The sequence below is a fragment of the Oryctolagus cuniculus genome, chromosome 4, assembly GCF_051225735.1.
Source record: "Oryctolagus cuniculus isolate XC-2025 breed Fujian yellow rabbit chromosome 4, ASM5122573v1, whole genome shotgun sequence".
NCBI lineage: Eukaryota > Metazoa > Chordata > Mammalia > Lagomorpha > Leporidae > Oryctolagus > Oryctolagus cuniculus.
In genome coordinates this window covers 77651339-77669628 of record NC_142870.1, presented here as the reverse complement: position 1 = coordinate 77669628, position 18290 = coordinate 77651339, and the positions used below count along the sequence as shown (strand labels likewise).

Genomic DNA, 18290 nt, shown 5'->3' with positions numbered 1-18290 from the left:
AAATTATCTTAATCTTCTCAATAATTCTTCCTCACCTGTTGACCACTTGATTTTCTTCACTGAACATCTTTGTTGTCATCAACTCAAAGCACACATTTCTGTCCAGCACACTCTCAATGTGCACTTATTGGATGCTAGTTTTTCCATTAATTAATTCATACCTTCAGCAGCCATTTGTTCAGGGCATAATTTGTACTTTGCAAGGCTTTCTATAGAACAGAAAGGAAACTTTAGTTTTCTGTGGACTACCTTTTGATTGAGGCATGAGAGAATTATTTTAGGTTGTGTGCGGATGCTATTGGGACACTGAAGAAGCACACAGAGAGTAGAGGCAGACGTCAGGGGCAGCTTTAACACATTATGAGTACTACATGTACTTGAAATAAAAAATCGAAAATAAAAATGACCTAAGGTATAGAACTGAATTGCAGCGTGTTAAGAGCTAGTTTTTAAATCATGAGCATATAGTCTCCAAGTTCTAGATTAGAACAGAACTTGGATAGCATTGCATGGAACTTTGTATTAGCATTTCTAATGCCATTTCTCCTTCAGGTGGATTAATATTGGCTGCTGATTACTCTCAGCTGGAGTTGAGGATCTTGGCCCATTTATCACAAGATCGTCGTCTCATTCAAGTATTAAACACTGGGGAGGATGTTTTCAGGAGCATTGCAGCAGAATGGAGGATGATGGAGCCTGAATCTGTTGGAGATGATCTGCGGCAACAGGCAAAGCAGGTGATCTTAGGGAACATGCTTATTGTGTATGATTCAAAAAATTAGAAGTCTCAATTATTTGCAGTTCGAACAGTTTCTCTGTCTTTGAGTCATTCATTCATATGAGCTTATCATATTCATTGAGTTCTTTTTTCCCAATTTAATATTTTTTGAGATAACATTTTTAAAAAGTATTTATTTATTTGAAAATCAGAGTTAGAGAGAGGAGGGAGGAGACACACAGAGAGAGATCTCTTCTATCTGCTGGTTCAGTCCCCAGATGGCCACAGTGAGCTGCTGGGATTCTAACCTGCTGAACTCACTGTACTGCGATAGTGCCCTTGAGATAAATGTGTGCCTGGTAAATGTTGCATAAATGAATACATTTTAAAAATGGACTGTTATCATCAAAGGCTTAATGCTCCACTACATAAAGAGTCCAACAAATAAAAAATCAAGCTCTTCTTAGAAGCAGGGGAAAGTATCAACTATACAGAGGTCTGAGGCCATTACTGTCAGCAAAGCCATGTGTATTTAAAACTGTAATATGGCTTCTCACAGCACCTGATACTCAGTAGATGCTTACTTAAAAGTGGTAGTGGTGGTGGTGATTAAGTGTGTGTGTGTGTATATGTATACGCACAAACCTATTTCTAACATCTCTTTCTCAGCTGTAAGCGTCCTCTGATAGTTCTGTGTTTTCATGTGTATATTTCCCCACAACATCAAGCCTAGATGCACTGGATAGAAGGTGCCCCATAAATGTTTGTTAAAAAAGTAAACACTGCAGAGCTGTGAAGCATCTCTAGTAACCGACAGCTTTGGTCAACTCACCCACCTGGGACTCTGCATGCTGCCCTTGGACCTTTGAAGTGGTCACTGTTACTTGCTACTGCTTGGTGGCTCTTAGGCACAGAGAGAGTCAGAGGGCTCATTCACCCATTTTGTGGCCTGAATTAATGTTAATCCTTCCTTACCCCACACCTGCTGGGAAGGCTGATGCCCTTTTCCAGAGAACAAGAGTATGGTTGAGGTAGAGGCACAGTGCTCAGCTCTGAGACCCTGCTTTGTCACTTTGCATTCACACTTCTGCTGTCTGTTTACATGCCTCACCCCCTTCTCTCCCAGCCCTCGCTACCCCAGGGTTCTGCATTTGGCAAGAATCAAACCCTATGTAAAATAGGTGATATTCTCAAATATTTCATCCTGATATCAACACTTGAGAGGGGTATTATTATTAGAATCACATTTTATAGGGGAGGAGCCTGAGCTGTAGTAATCTGCTTGAGGTCATCTAGCAGAATGAGATAGGATAAATCCCGAATGCCAGAACTCAGGCATTCTGCTTCTTCCCCTACTCATTTATCCACCTGTGATAGCTGCCTCTGTTTAGTGGGTTCTTACCTGATTTAATACTGTTCCGACTACACCAAGTTTGACCTACGTCACCATGCACTGACATTGAGTCTGCATCTTTCTGAGATCTCAGCATGTAGTGATTTATGAAAAAAAAAACAAAACAAAACACTAGGAAATCCAAGAAGATAAGAAAGTATAAGAAAAAAGAATATAAAAAAGATACCCCCCCCCCCCCCCCAATGCATTAAGAGGGAGGGACCCTCTACTTACCTTACTTGGAATTCTTTTTTTTTTTATTTTTTAATTAATTAATTTATTTTTATTTAGTACATATAAATTTCCAAAGTACAGTTCATGGATTACAATGGCTTTCCCCCCCATAACTTCCCTCCCACTCGCACCCCTCCCATCTCCTGCTCCCATTCAATTCACATCAAGATTCATTTTCAATTATCTTTATATACAGAAGATCGATTTAGTATATATTAAGTAAAGATTTCATCAGTTTGCACCCACACAGAAACACAAAGTGTAAAATACTGTTTCAGTACTAGTTATAGAATTACTTCACATTGGACAACACATTAAGGACAGAGATCCCACTTGAGGAGTAAGTACACAGTGACTCCTGTTGTTGACTTAACAATTTGACACTCTTATTTATGGCGTCAGTAATCTCCCTAGGCTCTAGTCATGAGTTGCCAAGACTATGGAAGCCTTTTGAGTTCGTCGACTTCGATCTTATTCTGACAGGGTCATAGTGAAAGTGGAAGTTCTCTCCTCCCTTCAGAGAAAGGTACCTCCTTCTCTGATGGCCCCGTTCTTTCCACTGGGATCTCACTCACAGAGATCTTTCATTTAGGTCTTCTCCTTTTTTTTTTTTTTTTTTCCCCAGAGTGTCTGGGTTTCCATGCCTAAAATACTCTCACGGGCTCTTCAGCCAGATCTGACTGCCTTAAGGGCTGATTCTGAGGCCAGAGTGCTGTTTAGGACATCTGACATTCTATGAGTCTGCTGTGTATCCCGCTTCCCATGATGGATTGTTCTCTCCCTTTTTGATTCTATCAGTTACTATTAGCAGACACTCTTACTTGGAATTGTAATGCGCATTTTATGTAAGTTCTCTTTTTAGATTTTATTTAACATTTATATAGAACCTTATGTCAGGCAATTTCCTAAACAATTATAGATAATAATTACTGATAAGAATTTTTTTTAAAGATTTATTTATTTGAAAAGCAGAGTTACAGAGAGGCCGAGGCAGAAAGAGAATGGTCTTTATTTTGCTGGTTTACTCTCCAGATGGTCACAATGACCAGAGCTGTGCTGCTCTGAAGCCAAGAGCCAGGAGCTTCTTCTGGGTCTCCCACACAGGTGCAGGGGGCCAAGGACTTGGGCCATCTTCTGCTTTCCTAGCCCTTAAAAGAGAGCTGGATTGGAAGTAGAGCAGCTGGGACTTGAACTGGTGCCTACATGGGATGCTAGCCCTGCAGGCGACAGCTTTACCTGCTATGCCACAGTGCTGGCCCCAAGAATTTTTTTTTTTATATTTATTTATTTAAAAGGTAGAGTTACAGACAGAGGGATAGACAGAGGGAGGTCTTCCATCTGCTAGTTCGCTCTGTAAATGGTAGCAATAGCTGGAGCTGGGCCCATCCAGAGCCAGGGGCCAGGAGCTTCTTCTGAGTTTCCCATTTGGGTACAGGGGCCCAAGGACTTGGACCATCCTCCACTGTTTTCCCAGGCTATAGCAGAGAGCTGGATTGGAAGAGGAATAGCTGGGATGTGAACTAGTGCCCATATGGGATGCGGTAGTGCAGGCACTGCAGGCGAGGCTTAGCCCACCCACCACAGTCCTGATAATAATATTTTAGTGTAACAATTCATGTCCTTGATTTGTGGATGAAGAAATTGTGATTCAAAGAGGTTAGGTGACTTATACACTGTCCATCTTGTGCATGGTGGCACTAAGAATTGAACCCAAGCAATACTTAGTAAACAAGAGTTTCTTTCTTTTAAATGATTTTTTTTTTTTATTTGAAAGAGTGACAGAGAAAGGTAGAGACAGAGAGAGAGATATTCCATCCACTGGTTCATTCCCCAAAAGGCCACAGCAGCTAGGGCTGGGCCAGGCTAAAGCCAGAAGCCAGGCGCTTCATCCAATACTCCCACATAGGTGCAAGGGGCCCAAGCACTTGGGCTGTCTTCTGCTGCTTTCCCAGGCAGGTTAATAGGGAGCTGGATTGGAAGTGGAGCAGCTGGGATGCGAACCAGTGCCCATATGAGATGCTAGGTTTGCAGCCAGGGCCTTTACCTGCTACACCACAGCACCAGCTCAGATGGCTACTTTTTAATGTCTGCCTATAAGTGACAATAATGTGGTATTTGTCTCTCTGTGTCTGATCTATATTTAACATAATGCTCTCTAGTTCTAGCCATATTGCTCCAAATGACAGGATTTTATTATTTTTTGGGGGGAGGGAATAACACTGCATTTTATATTTATACCACATTTTCTTTATTCATTCATTAGTAGTGGATACCTAGGTTGATTCTGTATCTTGACTTTTGTGAATAGTGCTACATGTGAAAACATGTGAGTGCAGATGACTCTTCAACAGCTTCATTTCATTTCCCTTGGATGTATGAGTATATCTGGTGTAGGATTGCTGGACTGTATGGTAGTTTTACTTCTAGTTTTTTTTTTTTTTCTGTTTTTTTTTTTTAATAAAATTTATTTATTTTCTTTTGAAAGGCAGAGTTGGAGGGAGAGAGAGAGAGAGAACATCTTCTTCCCGCTGGCTCACTCCCAGATAGCCATCTTTGGCTGCTTTTCCAGGCTGTTAGCAGGGAACTGGATCAGAAATGGAGCAGCCAGGATTCAAACTGGAGCCCATAAGGGACACCGGTGTTGCATGCAGTGGCATTACCTGCTATGCCACAACACTGGCCCCTACGTCTAGTTTTTTTTTTTTTTTTTTTTTTTTTTGACAGGCAGAGTGGACAGTGAGAGAGAGAGACAGAGAGAGAAAGGTCTTCCTTTGCCGTTGGATCACCCTCCAATGGCCGCTGCTGCAGCCGGCGCACCGCGCTGATCCGATGGCAGGAGCCAGGATCCAGGTGCTTTTCCTGGTCTCCCATGGGGTGCAGGGCCCAAGCACCTGGGCCATCCTCCACTGCACTCCCTGGCCATAGCAGAGAGCTGGCCTGGAAGAGGGGCAACCGGGACAGAATCCGGTGCCCCAACCGGGACTAGAACCCGGTGTGCCGGCGCCGCAAGGTGGAGGATTAGCCTATTGAGCCACGGCGCCGGCTCCTACGTCTAGTTTTTTGAGGAACTTCCATACTGTTTTCCATAATGGCTGTATTACTTTACATTGTCAAAATCTTTCTTTTTGAATCACTAGAATTATTTTCATAGACTACACATATACATTCATTTTCTTTTTTTTTTCTTCAAGATTTATTTATTTACTTGAAAGTTACAGAGAGAGAGAAGGAGAGGCATATATATAGAGAGAGGTCTTCCATCCACTGGTTCACTCCCCAGTTGGCTGCAACGGCTGGAGCTGTACCGATCTGAAGCCAGGAGCTTCCTCTGGGTCTTCCCATGTGGGTGCAGGGGCCCAAGAATTTAGGCCATCTTCCACTGCTTTTCCAGGCCATAGCAGAGAGCTAGATCAGAAGTGGAGTAGCAGGGACTTGAACTGACGCCCATGTGGGATGCTGGCACTGCAGGTGGCGGCTTTACCTGCTACGCCACAGCACTGGCCCCCATACATTCGTTTTCATTCACATTTTCTTTGTCCCTCTTTCTCTCTCCATTTAGTACTGCTAAAAGGTAGAAAACGTGTTAGGTGGATATCACCTTCTGTAAATCTACGAAAAAGTTCTAATCATTTTTTTGAATCACTGTGAAATAAAAGTTTATTAAAATTCTGATTCTAATTAACTGTCTTCATATTTGTGTTTCGTGTTATGGCCTTTAATGTATGTACTGGACGTGATGACTACCTTTCAGATTTGCTATGGAATCATTTATGGAATGGGAGCTAAATCTTTAGGAGAGCAGATGGGCATTAAAGAAAACGATGCTGCTTGCTATATTGACTCCTTCAAATCCAGATACACAGGTAAAGAAGCCTTGAGTGCTGATTCTCTTGTAGACACAACTCTTTTCAAGCCATCTTAAACCATTGTGTATCAATTTTAAAAAGTCTGTTAAGGAATTTTCAGTTAAAATCTCACCTATTTGGAAGTTTTCACCAAGCATTTTGAAGGACAAGTAACATTAACTATGATTATTTACTAAGATATGCTTTTATCATAAAGTAGGGATAGAGATGGAACAGCAAAAATATGGTTGATGTATATGCTACCGGCTCACTGTGGCTGTCCTGTAAAATCTGGGGTAGCTTTAGGTTGAAACAGGAACCATTGACTTGGCAATTCTGAAAAACAACTGCTGTTCTACATCAGCTTGATATCACTGTTTATTTCTTCTTTTGGCAGTTTATTGAGGTATAGTCACACACAGTAAAATCTCCGCTTTTCAACTGTATAGTTCTGTGAATTCTGACAAACATATGTGGTCTAAACTGTACACAGAAACCACCACTCTGTCACCTGGAAGTGCTTTCATGTCCTTTTGTGCTCAACCCTGTCCTTTACCCAAACTGATGCTCAAGGAACCAATGCTACAGTACAGGAAGAAAAAAGTATGTTACAGATTTGAAGGAAAAAGGAAAAAAAGTTCTTACTTAGATGTGACATGATCTTCATAGAATCTTGTACATGGATTCTACAAAACCAGCTATTGGGACTAATAACTGAATTTAGCAAGGTCCCACCTTATGAGTCAATCTGTCAAAACCAGTTTTATTTCTATATTTGAGCAACAGACATTTTAGTGAATGAATTCTGTCTCACTCACATACACACATAGACACACAAGTATACTTCAGCAAGTTCATAGAAAAGTAGAGTTAAATGATAAGTTTATTTTGGTGCAAAAAAATTTGCAGTGTTTACTACTTAGGATGAGCAGAACAGTCAGAAAGCAGAGATCATGTGTATGACTGAAGATCCACCAACACGGTCTCCATGACCTGATTGTGTGGTAAAGAGTATACACAGGAATTAGCAGTGACAAGATTAGTCCATGTGGAGCCAAGGATTCCTAAGATAAAACGAACCTAGAAGGCAAAAAGGATGAATGCCGGCATGGGGGATATGCATGGGTGTGAATACTACACTGTACATGAGAGTGGGTCATATGTGTGTCTAGTGAAGTAGTTCTTGTAACTCATGCATTAATTTTAGTATGGACTTTGGATTGTTAGTTAGATGGCAACAAGGAGGGGACTGCGATGTTTTGAGCCTCAAAATGATAAAAGCAAAGACTAGAAGGGAAATCTGTGAAAAGTAGTGTGTAGTAGTCTTAAAGATCCTGACTCCTGTGCTTCTGATCTGGCTTCCTGCTAACGCATCTGGGGAGGCCATGGAAAATCTCCCAAGTATCTGGGGCCCTGCCGCCTACATGGGAGACCTGGATGGAGTTCTTGGTTCTCGTCTTCAGTCTGGCCCAGATCTGGCTATTGCGGCCATTTGGGGAGTGAATAGTGGACAGATTCTCCCTCCCTCTATCTTTCTCCCCCTCCCTCCCCCTCTCCCTCTTCCCTTCTCTTTCTGCCAGTCTGCCTTTGAAATAGAGATACATGTTTAAAAAAGCAAGTGTAAAACCACCTAGATACCTGCTCTATTTTGGAACTTGGTTGCATATTTTGTTTTTGTTGATTAAAAAACAAAGATGGGGTTAGATTTTTTTGTTGTCATTTTTAAAGTCCCCTTTGTTTCTAACTTTCTGAGTCTATAAATAGTAAATGAAAGTTCGTATGCATTATTTTGATATGCTATTAGTGTTAAAAATTATGATGGTCTCTCTGTCTTTCCCTCTCTTCTGTAAGTAGCTCTTCAAGTTAAGTAATTAATTACAAAACAACAAAAAAGGGGCCAGTGCTGTGGTGTAGTAGGTTAAGCCTCTGCCTGTGGTGCCGACATCCCATTTGGGTGCCAGTTCAAAATGCCATCTGCTCCACTTCCAATCCAGCTCTCTGTTAATGGCCTGGGAAAGTAGTGGAAAATGGCCCAAGTACTTGGGCCCCTGCACCCACATAGGAGACCTGGAAGAAGCTCCTGGCTCCTGCCGTTGGATCAGCCCAGTTCTAGCCATTGCGGCCATTTGGGAGTGAACCAGCAGATGGAAGATCTCTACCTCTCTGTCTCTCCCTCTGTTTGTAATTCTGCCTCTCACATAAATAAATAAATCTTTAAATAAGTATGATGGCATTTGGTATATTTCACTATATTGAAACCAGCAAGTGAAAGGAAGGATGGACTTTGGTTTTAATTAAATATTTCTGTGTTTTCTTTTTAGGGATTAATCATTTCATGAAGGAGACAGTGAAGAATTGTAGAAGAGATGGGTTTGTTCAGACCATTTTGGGAAGACGCAGATATTTGCCAGGAATCAAAGACAATAATCCTTATCATAAAGCTCATGTATGTTGAATTTCCTGGATTTTTAACTTGCCAGCTCAATGATACGTACTTTTCAGCAAAGGCTAAACACTAATATTCCTTTCAGGAATACTAGCACGTTAATAGGGTCCGTATCTGCAAGGCCAACCAGTGGTTCCATTAAGCAAGTGACAGTACGTGCTGAGATTGCAGACTTGAGGGGACTGGGGTACCTGAAGCCGACTAGCTTTGGTAATAGTTACAAATAGACCGAATTCTCATATTTGCTAGTAGTTATTTGTTTCAGATGTCATTTGCTAATTTGTCAGCTCATGCCCACAATGCTGGTGTTTCTCAGAGACTAGCCAGTCATTGAAGTGTGATTTTACTCTTTTTCTTTTTTTTTTATTTCCTCTCATTTCTTTATTTTTTTAAAAGATTTATTTATTTTGAAAGGCAGAATTACAGAGAGGCAGAGGCAGAGAGAGGTCTTCTATCAACTGGTTCACTCCCCAGATGGCCGCAAAGACTGGAGCTGTGCTGATCCGAATCCAGGAGCCTCCTCCGGGTCTCCATGTGGGTGTAGGAACCCGAGGACTTGGGCCATTTTCCACTGCCTTCTCAGACCACAGCAGAGAGCTGAGTCGGAAGTGGAGTAGCCGGGACTCAAACCGGTGCCCATGTGGGATGCTGGTACTGCAGGCGGTGGCTTAACTTCCTATGCCAACAGCACTGGCCCCTCATTTCTTTATTTTAAATGTGCTGTTTCATCAGAGGTTATCTGGATACCTAAAATATTTTAAAAGACTACTTTCAATAACATTTTAAAGATATATTGATGATATTTGCCCAGACTAGGATTAAAAAAATTTTTTTTGTATCTGAGTATCTAAGCTTCTATTATAATCCAGTTCTTCCTAAATTAACTTGTGTTTTGCCCATCTCAGCCCATTATATGTACTGAAGATACCCAGCTGCCTAACTGCCTACACTTCTCTCTGGAGCTCAGACCTCCAGGGGTTGGTGTTGGGGCACAGCTGGTTAAGCTGCCACTAGGCACCGGTATCCTATGTCAGTGCTAATTTGAGACCCAGCTACTATGCTTCTGATCCAGGTTCCTGCTAATGTGCCTGGGAAGGCAGTGGTAGATGATGCCATTTATCGGGTCCCTGCCACTTATATGGGAGGCCCAGATGGAGTTCTGGGCTCCTGGCTTCTGTGTGATGCAGTCCTGGCTGTTGCCAGCATTTGGGGAATGAACCAGTTTGAAGCTATTGTGGATCTTGCTGATTTTAACATTCTTGTCCAAACTTCATGGTGCAGTTTGGTGGTTGCAGTGCAAAAGCAGTCACAAAAAATACTTGAACAAGCAGGTGTGGTTGTGTATCAACAAAACTTCATCTCCAGAAATGGGAGGTAGGCCAGCCTGTAGTTTACTGACTCATGGTGTACTACAGCCAGCTCCTCTCTTTGTGCTCTACATTTTTTCTCAACACAGTATTTTTCTTTCTGCCTGATTTCAATCAGATTATTGTTTTGTGCCTTAAGAGTGTCTGTTCTTGTAATTGATGTGCTCTTGGGTAGGGCTGTGTTTAATTGATCCTATTAGGATTTAATCTGTGGCTTGATAGTTTCTGTTGATTTTTAGAAAATTGTTGGGCTTTGCTTCTTTATTGCTTTATCATATTCCTTCCTTTTTTCTAGAACTTGTTATAAATTTTATTATTTTAAAGATTTATTTATTTGAAATATGGAGTTACAGAGAGAGGTAGAGGCAGAGGCAGAGAGAGAGAGAGAGAGGTCTTCCATCTGTTGGTTCACTCCTCAGATGGCTACAATGGCTGGAGCTGAGCCGATCTGAAACCAGTAGCCAGGGGCTTCTTCCAGGTCAACCACGTGGGTGCAAGGGCCCAAGCACTTGGACCATTTTCTACTGCTTTCCCGGGCCATAGCAGAGAGCTGGATCAGAAGTGGAGATCTGGGATTCAAAGCAGCGCCCATATAGGATGCTAGCACTTTACACCACAGTGCTGGCCCCACTTTCTAAATTTTAAACCTATATTTTAGTCCCCCATGTTTCTTAATATCTATATTTTCCATGTTTATATTTCACCATGTTTTACTCTGAATTTCTTTTTAATGTATTTTTCCAATTTATTGATTTGCCCTTCAGTGTGCTGTATAATCCACCTGTTGTGATTTTAAATTTATTTTTCATTGTAAAGTTTCCATTTTGTTTTTATTTTATGGCATTTGCTATACTGTTGAAATATTCAACTTTGTCTTTTTTGTGTCCTTGAATATATGCCTATCTTATGGGATAATTAACTTGGTGATAGTCCATAGTCTGATAGTTCTCTTACTTCTGTCCTATAGTTTGTTCTGCTTTTTGTTTTTCATCATTTTCTTTCTTTTTAATTTTTTTTCAAATTTGAAAGGGAGAGAGAGATCTTCTATGTACTGACTCACTCTTCACATGTCTACAACAGCTGGCACTGGACTAGGCTGAGGCCAGGAGCCTGAAACTCCACCTGAGTATCCCAGATTGGTAGCATGAACCCAAGTACTTGAGCCTTTACCTGCTTCCTTCTTGTGTGTGCATTAGCAGGAAACTGGATTGGAAGCAGAGCCAAGATTCGAACCATGGGACTCTGATATGGGGTGCAGGCTTCTGAAGCAGCACCTTAACTACTGCACAAATGCCTGCCCTTTTTTGTAGTATTCTATAGAAGCAGTTACATTGTCTTAGCTCCTTGCTGTCTGGGTTTTTTGGGTGGTGTCAAAATTGTGTATCAGAATCATGGAAGTATTTGAGGCCTGGGCTATGATGTTACTTTTATTGAGAGAGGGTTCATCTTTGCTTCCTATAGGAGGGTAGAATCAACAGGATTACTTTGATCCTACTTTAGTGATAGAGATAATTAGAAGCAAGGCTGTCAGGGCCAAATGATTTCTAGCTGATCTTGTCCTTAGGGTGTTGACTTTGGATTGTAGCTGGGTGATTGACCAAGCCCCCTTCTACTTATTGAGCCCCGAACCCTTACATTTGTTCCCCCATCTCCTCATGACCACCAGAAGATCTGCTTTTTTAGCGTCTCAGATGCATCTTCCGGAGTGTGGTATGCCTCCGGGTGGAAGGTGACCTCTGATGCCTTGGGTTCCTTTCTCTCCTCCATCTCTAGTTTCTGAAATTCTTCACTTTGTTTTTAGCCATCTGATTCCTTCAGAGAGGCATTTCTTGTTTACCTTCCCTGGTTCAGATAATATAAGTGGCAGGGCTGGGTCTAGTGGCCTAATTGTTACTGGAAACTTAAATTCTCACTCATATATTATAGTTGCCTCCAGATTGTGGCTTAGCGCTATATCATCTTCATTCTGGAATTCAGAAAGAAGGAACAGACCTCATCTGGGTCCCATTTTTTTTGGGGTAGTGCTGGATAGTTCTTAGAACTTCTTAGATACACTATGTGGTGGTTTTTCATTTCATTGATCAAAACAAGTCAAGGCCATTCTGTTATGGGCAGCAACACTTCAAGTCTTATGGCAGTGAGTGGGGGCCCTGAATTATCACAGAGATAGGCAGCGTAATAGTCACAGTAATACTGTCTATGACATGGAGGTACACAGTTTCCAGGTGGAGTCAGTGTAACTCTGACATTGTCACTCTTTACACAGTGACAACTGAGTGAGGTTACAGTGGATTCATCAGCATTTGACAAAAATGACAGATACTTTAAATACCTGTTAGATAGACTTGTTTTTAATCTACCAGAAATTGAGTGTAGCCCAGGTGACAGGTGCTGGCAGGCACCTCTCAGGTTATATTGACCCCCTCCCTTGAGCAGTTTCTGAGTCATTTTAGGCCATCAGGAATGGTGTTCAGGGAGAGGTTACACCTGGCTATTAATCCACCCCTCCTTCCCCACTGCCCCGGGATGGTTGTGTTCAGTGGCCATGGTTGCCTGCCAAGAAGCTCCTGGCAGCAGTGGTTTGGGCAGTTCTTACTACCCAGGATCTGCAGGTTCTCTAGCAGCTGTTGATTAACCTCAGTAGTCCATGAAAACCTCTGATTCCTACCAGTGGGCTCCACAAACACTGGGGCTGAACTTTACACTTGGGACCAAGAGGCCATTGGAATGGGGCGTGCACTGAGGACATTCCAACCCGCATCACGAAGAGTCATCTACTTACATCCTGGCATTAGGAGCATTTGGAGGAATAGATTCTTTCTATTGATGTTTAGACCAGTTAACTCACTGATCATAGATGTTTATAAAATAAAATAATTTGAGCTACTAAATGCAATGCTGTTTTGGGGTTCCTGAGTATTGAAGATTTCTGAACTGAAGCAATCTGACCACGTATCTAGTCTTGGGTTGTTATTGTTGTTATTCTTAGGATGCAGTCTAATAGTTGATGTCCTGGGCCATATCTCAGTCCAGGTTTCCATTTTAGTTGCAAATGTGAGCATTGCTCTAGGGACGTGATCTGTGGATACTAAGGGCAAGTATGAAACCATGCTGGCATATCTAACAGAGCACCTGTTGTTTTCATAGGCTGAGCGTCAGGCTATCAACACAACAGTCCAAGGATCAGCAGCTGATATAGTGAAAATAGCCACAGTTAACATTCAGAAGCAATTAGAGACCTTCCACTCAACCTTCAAATCCCACGGTCACCGTGAGGGTGTGCTCCAAAGTGACAAAACAGGTTTGTTCATCAGTGAGGCCATATTTAGATAATTATATCAAAATAGAAAAGGGGGGGAAGTATTTTATATTTTGTTTGTTAAGACTTCTCAAGTGTTTGGTGTCATGATGTATTTATACACTTAGAAATTGTTAAGGATCCCAAAGACCTTTTGCTTAGGTGTGTTGTATCTATCGTGTTAGAAATTAAGACAAAGAATTTTAACAGAAGTTACTTTTATGAAAATAATCATAGTTATTCAGAGCAAAAGAGAATTTTATTAGGTGGTTTTATTTTACATTTCTGCAAATCTCTTTAATGTCTGACTTAAGACAAGATAGCTGCATTCTCTTATCTGCTTCTTCGTTCATCCTGTAACAATGTCACAAGTCCAGTAACCTCTGGAAAACCCTTTGTATAATAGGGTAATATGTGTCCCATTTACTGGGAGACTGATGGGTTTTCAATGACATGGAACTCTGAGGTCTAAAACCAGGATGGTTGGTTACCTTGCTGGTAACCTCTGAGAGAATGAGATTAAAAAAGGTGAGTAACCCCATGGTGCTGTCATGAAAGTAATGCTGACACTGCCGGCTCAGGGACGCTCTGTGCTTCCTAGACCACACGTGGAGACATCTTGATTTCCATTTTTGACCTTTAGTATATTCTCTGAAGTCTAGGAATAAATTTGGAATTCATCTACTCATCATGTATGTTACTTTATGATGTTGCCATCTTGTTCTTGTTTCATGTTTTCCATGTTTCATGTATAGTACATACATATAACTTTCCCTTTTCTCTTTTGCCATGTACCTATACCTCTCTCTGCTTTAAATATCACTTCAGTGCCCCTGAGGTTGTCAAATCATGACTGCAGCCATGTTTTAGTTTTGCTTGGAAAGAAGTTAGAGGACTTGGGGCATAGGGTGGAAGGATAAGCTACTCGAGATGGAATAGGAAGTATAGAGAGAGCTGTAGGTGAAGTTTTCTATTTCCAGAAGATTCAGATGGAGGTACTTCAGAAAGCTCTTGGAAATACAGAATTAAAAGCATGCCTACTTTGCTGCAGTTTTTGAAATCCATGTAGTTTTTTTCTTCATAATATGCATTTTCCATGATCTTTTTGAAGATCCCTCATATATAGAGGATAATAGTTACATCAGATGTTAATTTACATGCAAAGATACTAAAGTATATTTGTTCCTTAAATGAGAATTGTCTTCAACCCCAAACAGAATATCTGAGGTTGCTTATTCAGCATTTTGTGGGAGGGAATGTGTATGTATAGACATTTGTATTTGTAGAGAGAAGATGTACACACTTGGGAAACAACCCTGTGCTGTGTGCTCAGAGGATTTAGAAGTAAAAGTTGTGTTTAGGTTTAAAGTCAACTAAAGAAAGGTAGGGAAGATATGACACCTGGCTAAAGTATTTATGTAACTCTTTATAGCAGGTGTCAAGTGTCAAAATGAGGATACAGGCAATACCAACACTAGGAGTGAGTGGAAGAAAATGTGGATATGCCATTCACGATGACTTTGTGGAGTCATGCTGGGTTAAAGGTAGCAGTGTGTCAGTGGGATTGAAGGGAGGTCACGGGAACAGGAAGAGTACCCGGGGCACAAGAGGATCGAGGTGTTCTGGGTCAGAAATCAGGTCAGGGAAATCGAGGACAAAAGAGTGGCAGTCAGAAAGGAGCTAAGCCGGAGCATGCAGTCAGCGCTGGGGGCTTAGTGGGGTACATCGTGTTTTAGCCAAGTGGATGCACACAGCCTTTGGAGCCCTATAATGTCAAGCATTTCACACACTCTCTGAAGCCCACATTTGGGCCCTAGGTTTAGAATGATGTGTCTTGAGTGTATAGTACAATTGGTAAGTACCAGTTCTACCACAATGATGGTGCTTGTCATAAAAAAGGTACCACAGAGTGTTCCCCTTTATACAACACTGCCTAACAATACTGGTTCATTTTCCTAGAGCAGGAATCAGGCCCCACACCTCATTACTCACATGGTGGAAGGGGGATACAAGGAGAGAAAAGGTTGGTTGGTTATAAGAACAGAGCTCTTCACACCCCTAACTTCTTGTCAGATTCCTTTCTGGAGGAAGTTGATGGGGATTTGAGTTTATGTGATATGTAGGCTAGAGAGCAGCCAATAGGTATTTATTTTCCTGATAGTTCTAAATCATATGTTTTAATTTCTTAATTAAAATTTCCAAGAACTTCTTAGAATCTCTGAAAACACCTGTCCTCTAGCACGGCGATGTGCTCATCAGCTTTGTCACGTTTTCCCGGGGTAGGGTTGTTTCCCAAGAGAAGACTGCCTGGGGTGTTCTGCCCGGTCAGAGGCGGCTTCTTCATCCTCCAGCTCCACGATGAACTCTTGTACGAAGTGGCGGAAGAAGATGTCGTTCAGGTATTTTTGTAGCACTGTGTCCATTCCATAAGTCAGGCCAGCAGCTTTTTGTCCTATACGTGAGGTTTAGCCCCAGACTAGCTGTATAAATGTCAAGTTCATACAGGGAAAGACCACGCTAAGAGTGCTGTTTCATACTCATTAAAGAAATTCCTGATGCAAGGATGTTTTTGGGAGAAACTAGAGATAATAATTTGGGGTCTTGCTCTGAGGGTTTCTGAGCTGTGAGCATCCCCACTAAAGGTGTCAGAAGCAGGGAGAGCAGTTGGAGATTCCTGGCTGTGTTCTGATTTGGTGTTTTCAGCGTGACTGGAGGAAGAGGCCCAGTCTGGCTTATCACCTTCTTAGTGGGTGGGTTGGGAAACAGTCTTTGACTGGGTAGAGAATTTGTTAACCTCATTTATTTATATTTTCCTTTTGTATAGGTAGCTCAGATTGTCAAAAATGAAATGGAAAATGCCATAAAACTTTCTGTGAAACTAAAAGTGAAAGTGAAAATAGGTGCCAGCTGGGGAGAGCTCAAGGACTTTGATGTCTAATCATGCACTTCCTGCAGTCCTCTTCGGCATCACACACTGCAGAGTCACCTGGAAAGAATGGACATTACTTTTCCACCTGTTTCATGAAAAAATTCTCAGATCTGGATGCACTTAGGATATTAATTTTATAGTAAGTGTTTCCAAATGTATAAAGAGGTCTAATACTTGTAGTGCCAAAAATCTTTTTGGGAGAGGAGGAGAAATACCAAGTTTAATGATTATATTCTTAAAGAAATCTGTGACTTTAGCATTTTGTAATTTATTGTGGCTTTAAACAGCTTCAGAATGTATGCTTGAAACCATGCACGTAGCACTTTGCATCCTTGTCTCGCTGGACTGAGCATGAGGAAAACTGCTCTCCAGGCAGTGCCAGCCCTGTCCTGTGGTTAGGCACTCATGGTGCAGGCTCCAATGGGAGCCACAGGCAGACAAAGATTTGTTTCACTTATACTATGGGGTTAGGCCTTATGCATTTTTTCCCCCACCAATGTCAGTTTAATTCTACTGAAATAGTATTTTAAAATAGCATTGGTTAATAAATGATGAATTCTGTAAAGTGGTAAGACTTAGCATGGATGGAACTTAGGAATGAATTTTCATAAAATGTTTCTTATTCCTTTTCTCTTGCCAGTTTATAGAATAAATGTATTTGAAATATCCAGGTATTATACCTTTCCAAGAAATAATCTTGTTCTTTAAAAAGTGAAAAGAAATACCCCTTCACACCTTGTTCTGTGTTTGTGACTTGGTGAGAATACCCAGGCTGAAAAGAGTATACTTTATCATCCCAAGCAGAGGTACAGAAATGACCATTTTGTGGTTCAAATAAAATGTATTTATGAGAAACTTTTTATCAGTAGTTACGTGTTTTTAAATTATATTTAGTCTGACAGTATCAGAAACCCATATTCTGTATTTACAAATTCCATAGCTTATTCATCAATGTCAGAGCATATAGAACTGTTTATTCTTTACTTTCCCCTGGAAACCTTTTATTTAAGGTATACAAACTTCATAATTACATTTTTAGGAACATGGTGATTCTTCCCTCTGTACCCACCCTCTCACCCTTCTTCCTCCTCCTTCCCCTATTTCCATTCTTATTTTTTATTAAAATCTATTTTCAGTTAACTTTATACACAGAAGATTAATTCTATACTAAATAGAGAATTCAACAAGTAATATGAAGAAAAACACTGTTTCTCAACAGTTTTTTGATTTCTCATTTGATTTCTTCTATAACTCACTTTTCACTCTTCAAGATTCTTGAGTTGTTGATTTCCAGCTTTATTCTATTGTGGTCCAAGAAGATGCATGGTATGATTTTATTTTTAATTTGCTGAGACTTGCTTTATGGCCTAGCATGTGGTCATTCTTAGAGAAAGTTCCATGCACTCATGAGAAGAATGTGTAATCTGCACTGAAGGATGAAAAGTTCTGTAGATATCCATTAGGTCCATTTGGTCTATAATGTCGTTAACTCTGTTTTCTTGGTGATTTCTGTCTGGTTGTTTTGTCCATTGCTGAAAGTAAGGCATTAAAGTCCCCCATTACTATTGTATGGGAGTCTATGTCTCCCTTTAGATCAATTAACATTTCTTTTAGAAGGCAGGTGCCCTGTAATTAGGTGCATATACATTTATTATAGTCACATCCTCATGTTGAATTGATTTCTCAATTATTGCATAGTGCCCTTCTTTGTCTCTTAACAGTTTTTGTGTAAAAGTCTATTTTGTCTTCTATTAGGTTGGCTAAACCAGCTCTTTTTTGGTTTCTGTTAGTATGGAATATCTTTTTCCATCCTTTCACTTTTAGTCTGCATGTATCTTTGTTGGTGAGATGTGCTTCTTGTAGGCAGCAAATAGATGGGTTTTGTTTTTTAATTCATCCAGCCAGTCTGTATCTTTTAGCTGTAGAGTTGAGGCCATTTACATTCAAGGTGACTATTGATAAGTAATGATTTGGCCCTGCTATTTTTATAAATATTCCTATTGTTTACTTTGGATTGCCTCTGTATTTACCTTCTTTGATAGTGATGTCATGCTTCTGTG

The 18290-nt window shown here is 40.9% G+C and overlaps 1 protein-coding gene across 1 annotated transcript in view; it reads left to right on the top strand.

Moving 5' to 3' along the window:
* The window catches only part of POLQ (DNA polymerase theta), a 106477-nt gene extending 89536 nt beyond the window's left edge, over positions 1-16941 (top strand). Inside the window, exons 25-30 of the mRNA XM_002716640.6 lie at positions 553-737; positions 6097-6208; positions 8512-8636; positions 13151-13304; positions 15585-15700; positions 16126-16941. Of these exons, the coding sequence (XP_002716686.2) occupies positions 553-737; positions 6097-6208; positions 8512-8636; positions 13151-13304; positions 15585-15700; positions 16126-16239 (806 nt within the window). The 3' untranslated portion in view covers positions 16240-16941. The remainder of the gene's footprint in view (positions 1-552; positions 738-6096; positions 6209-8511; positions 8637-13150; positions 13305-15584; positions 15701-16125) is intronic.
* Positions 16942-18290: the final 1349 nt, after the last annotated feature.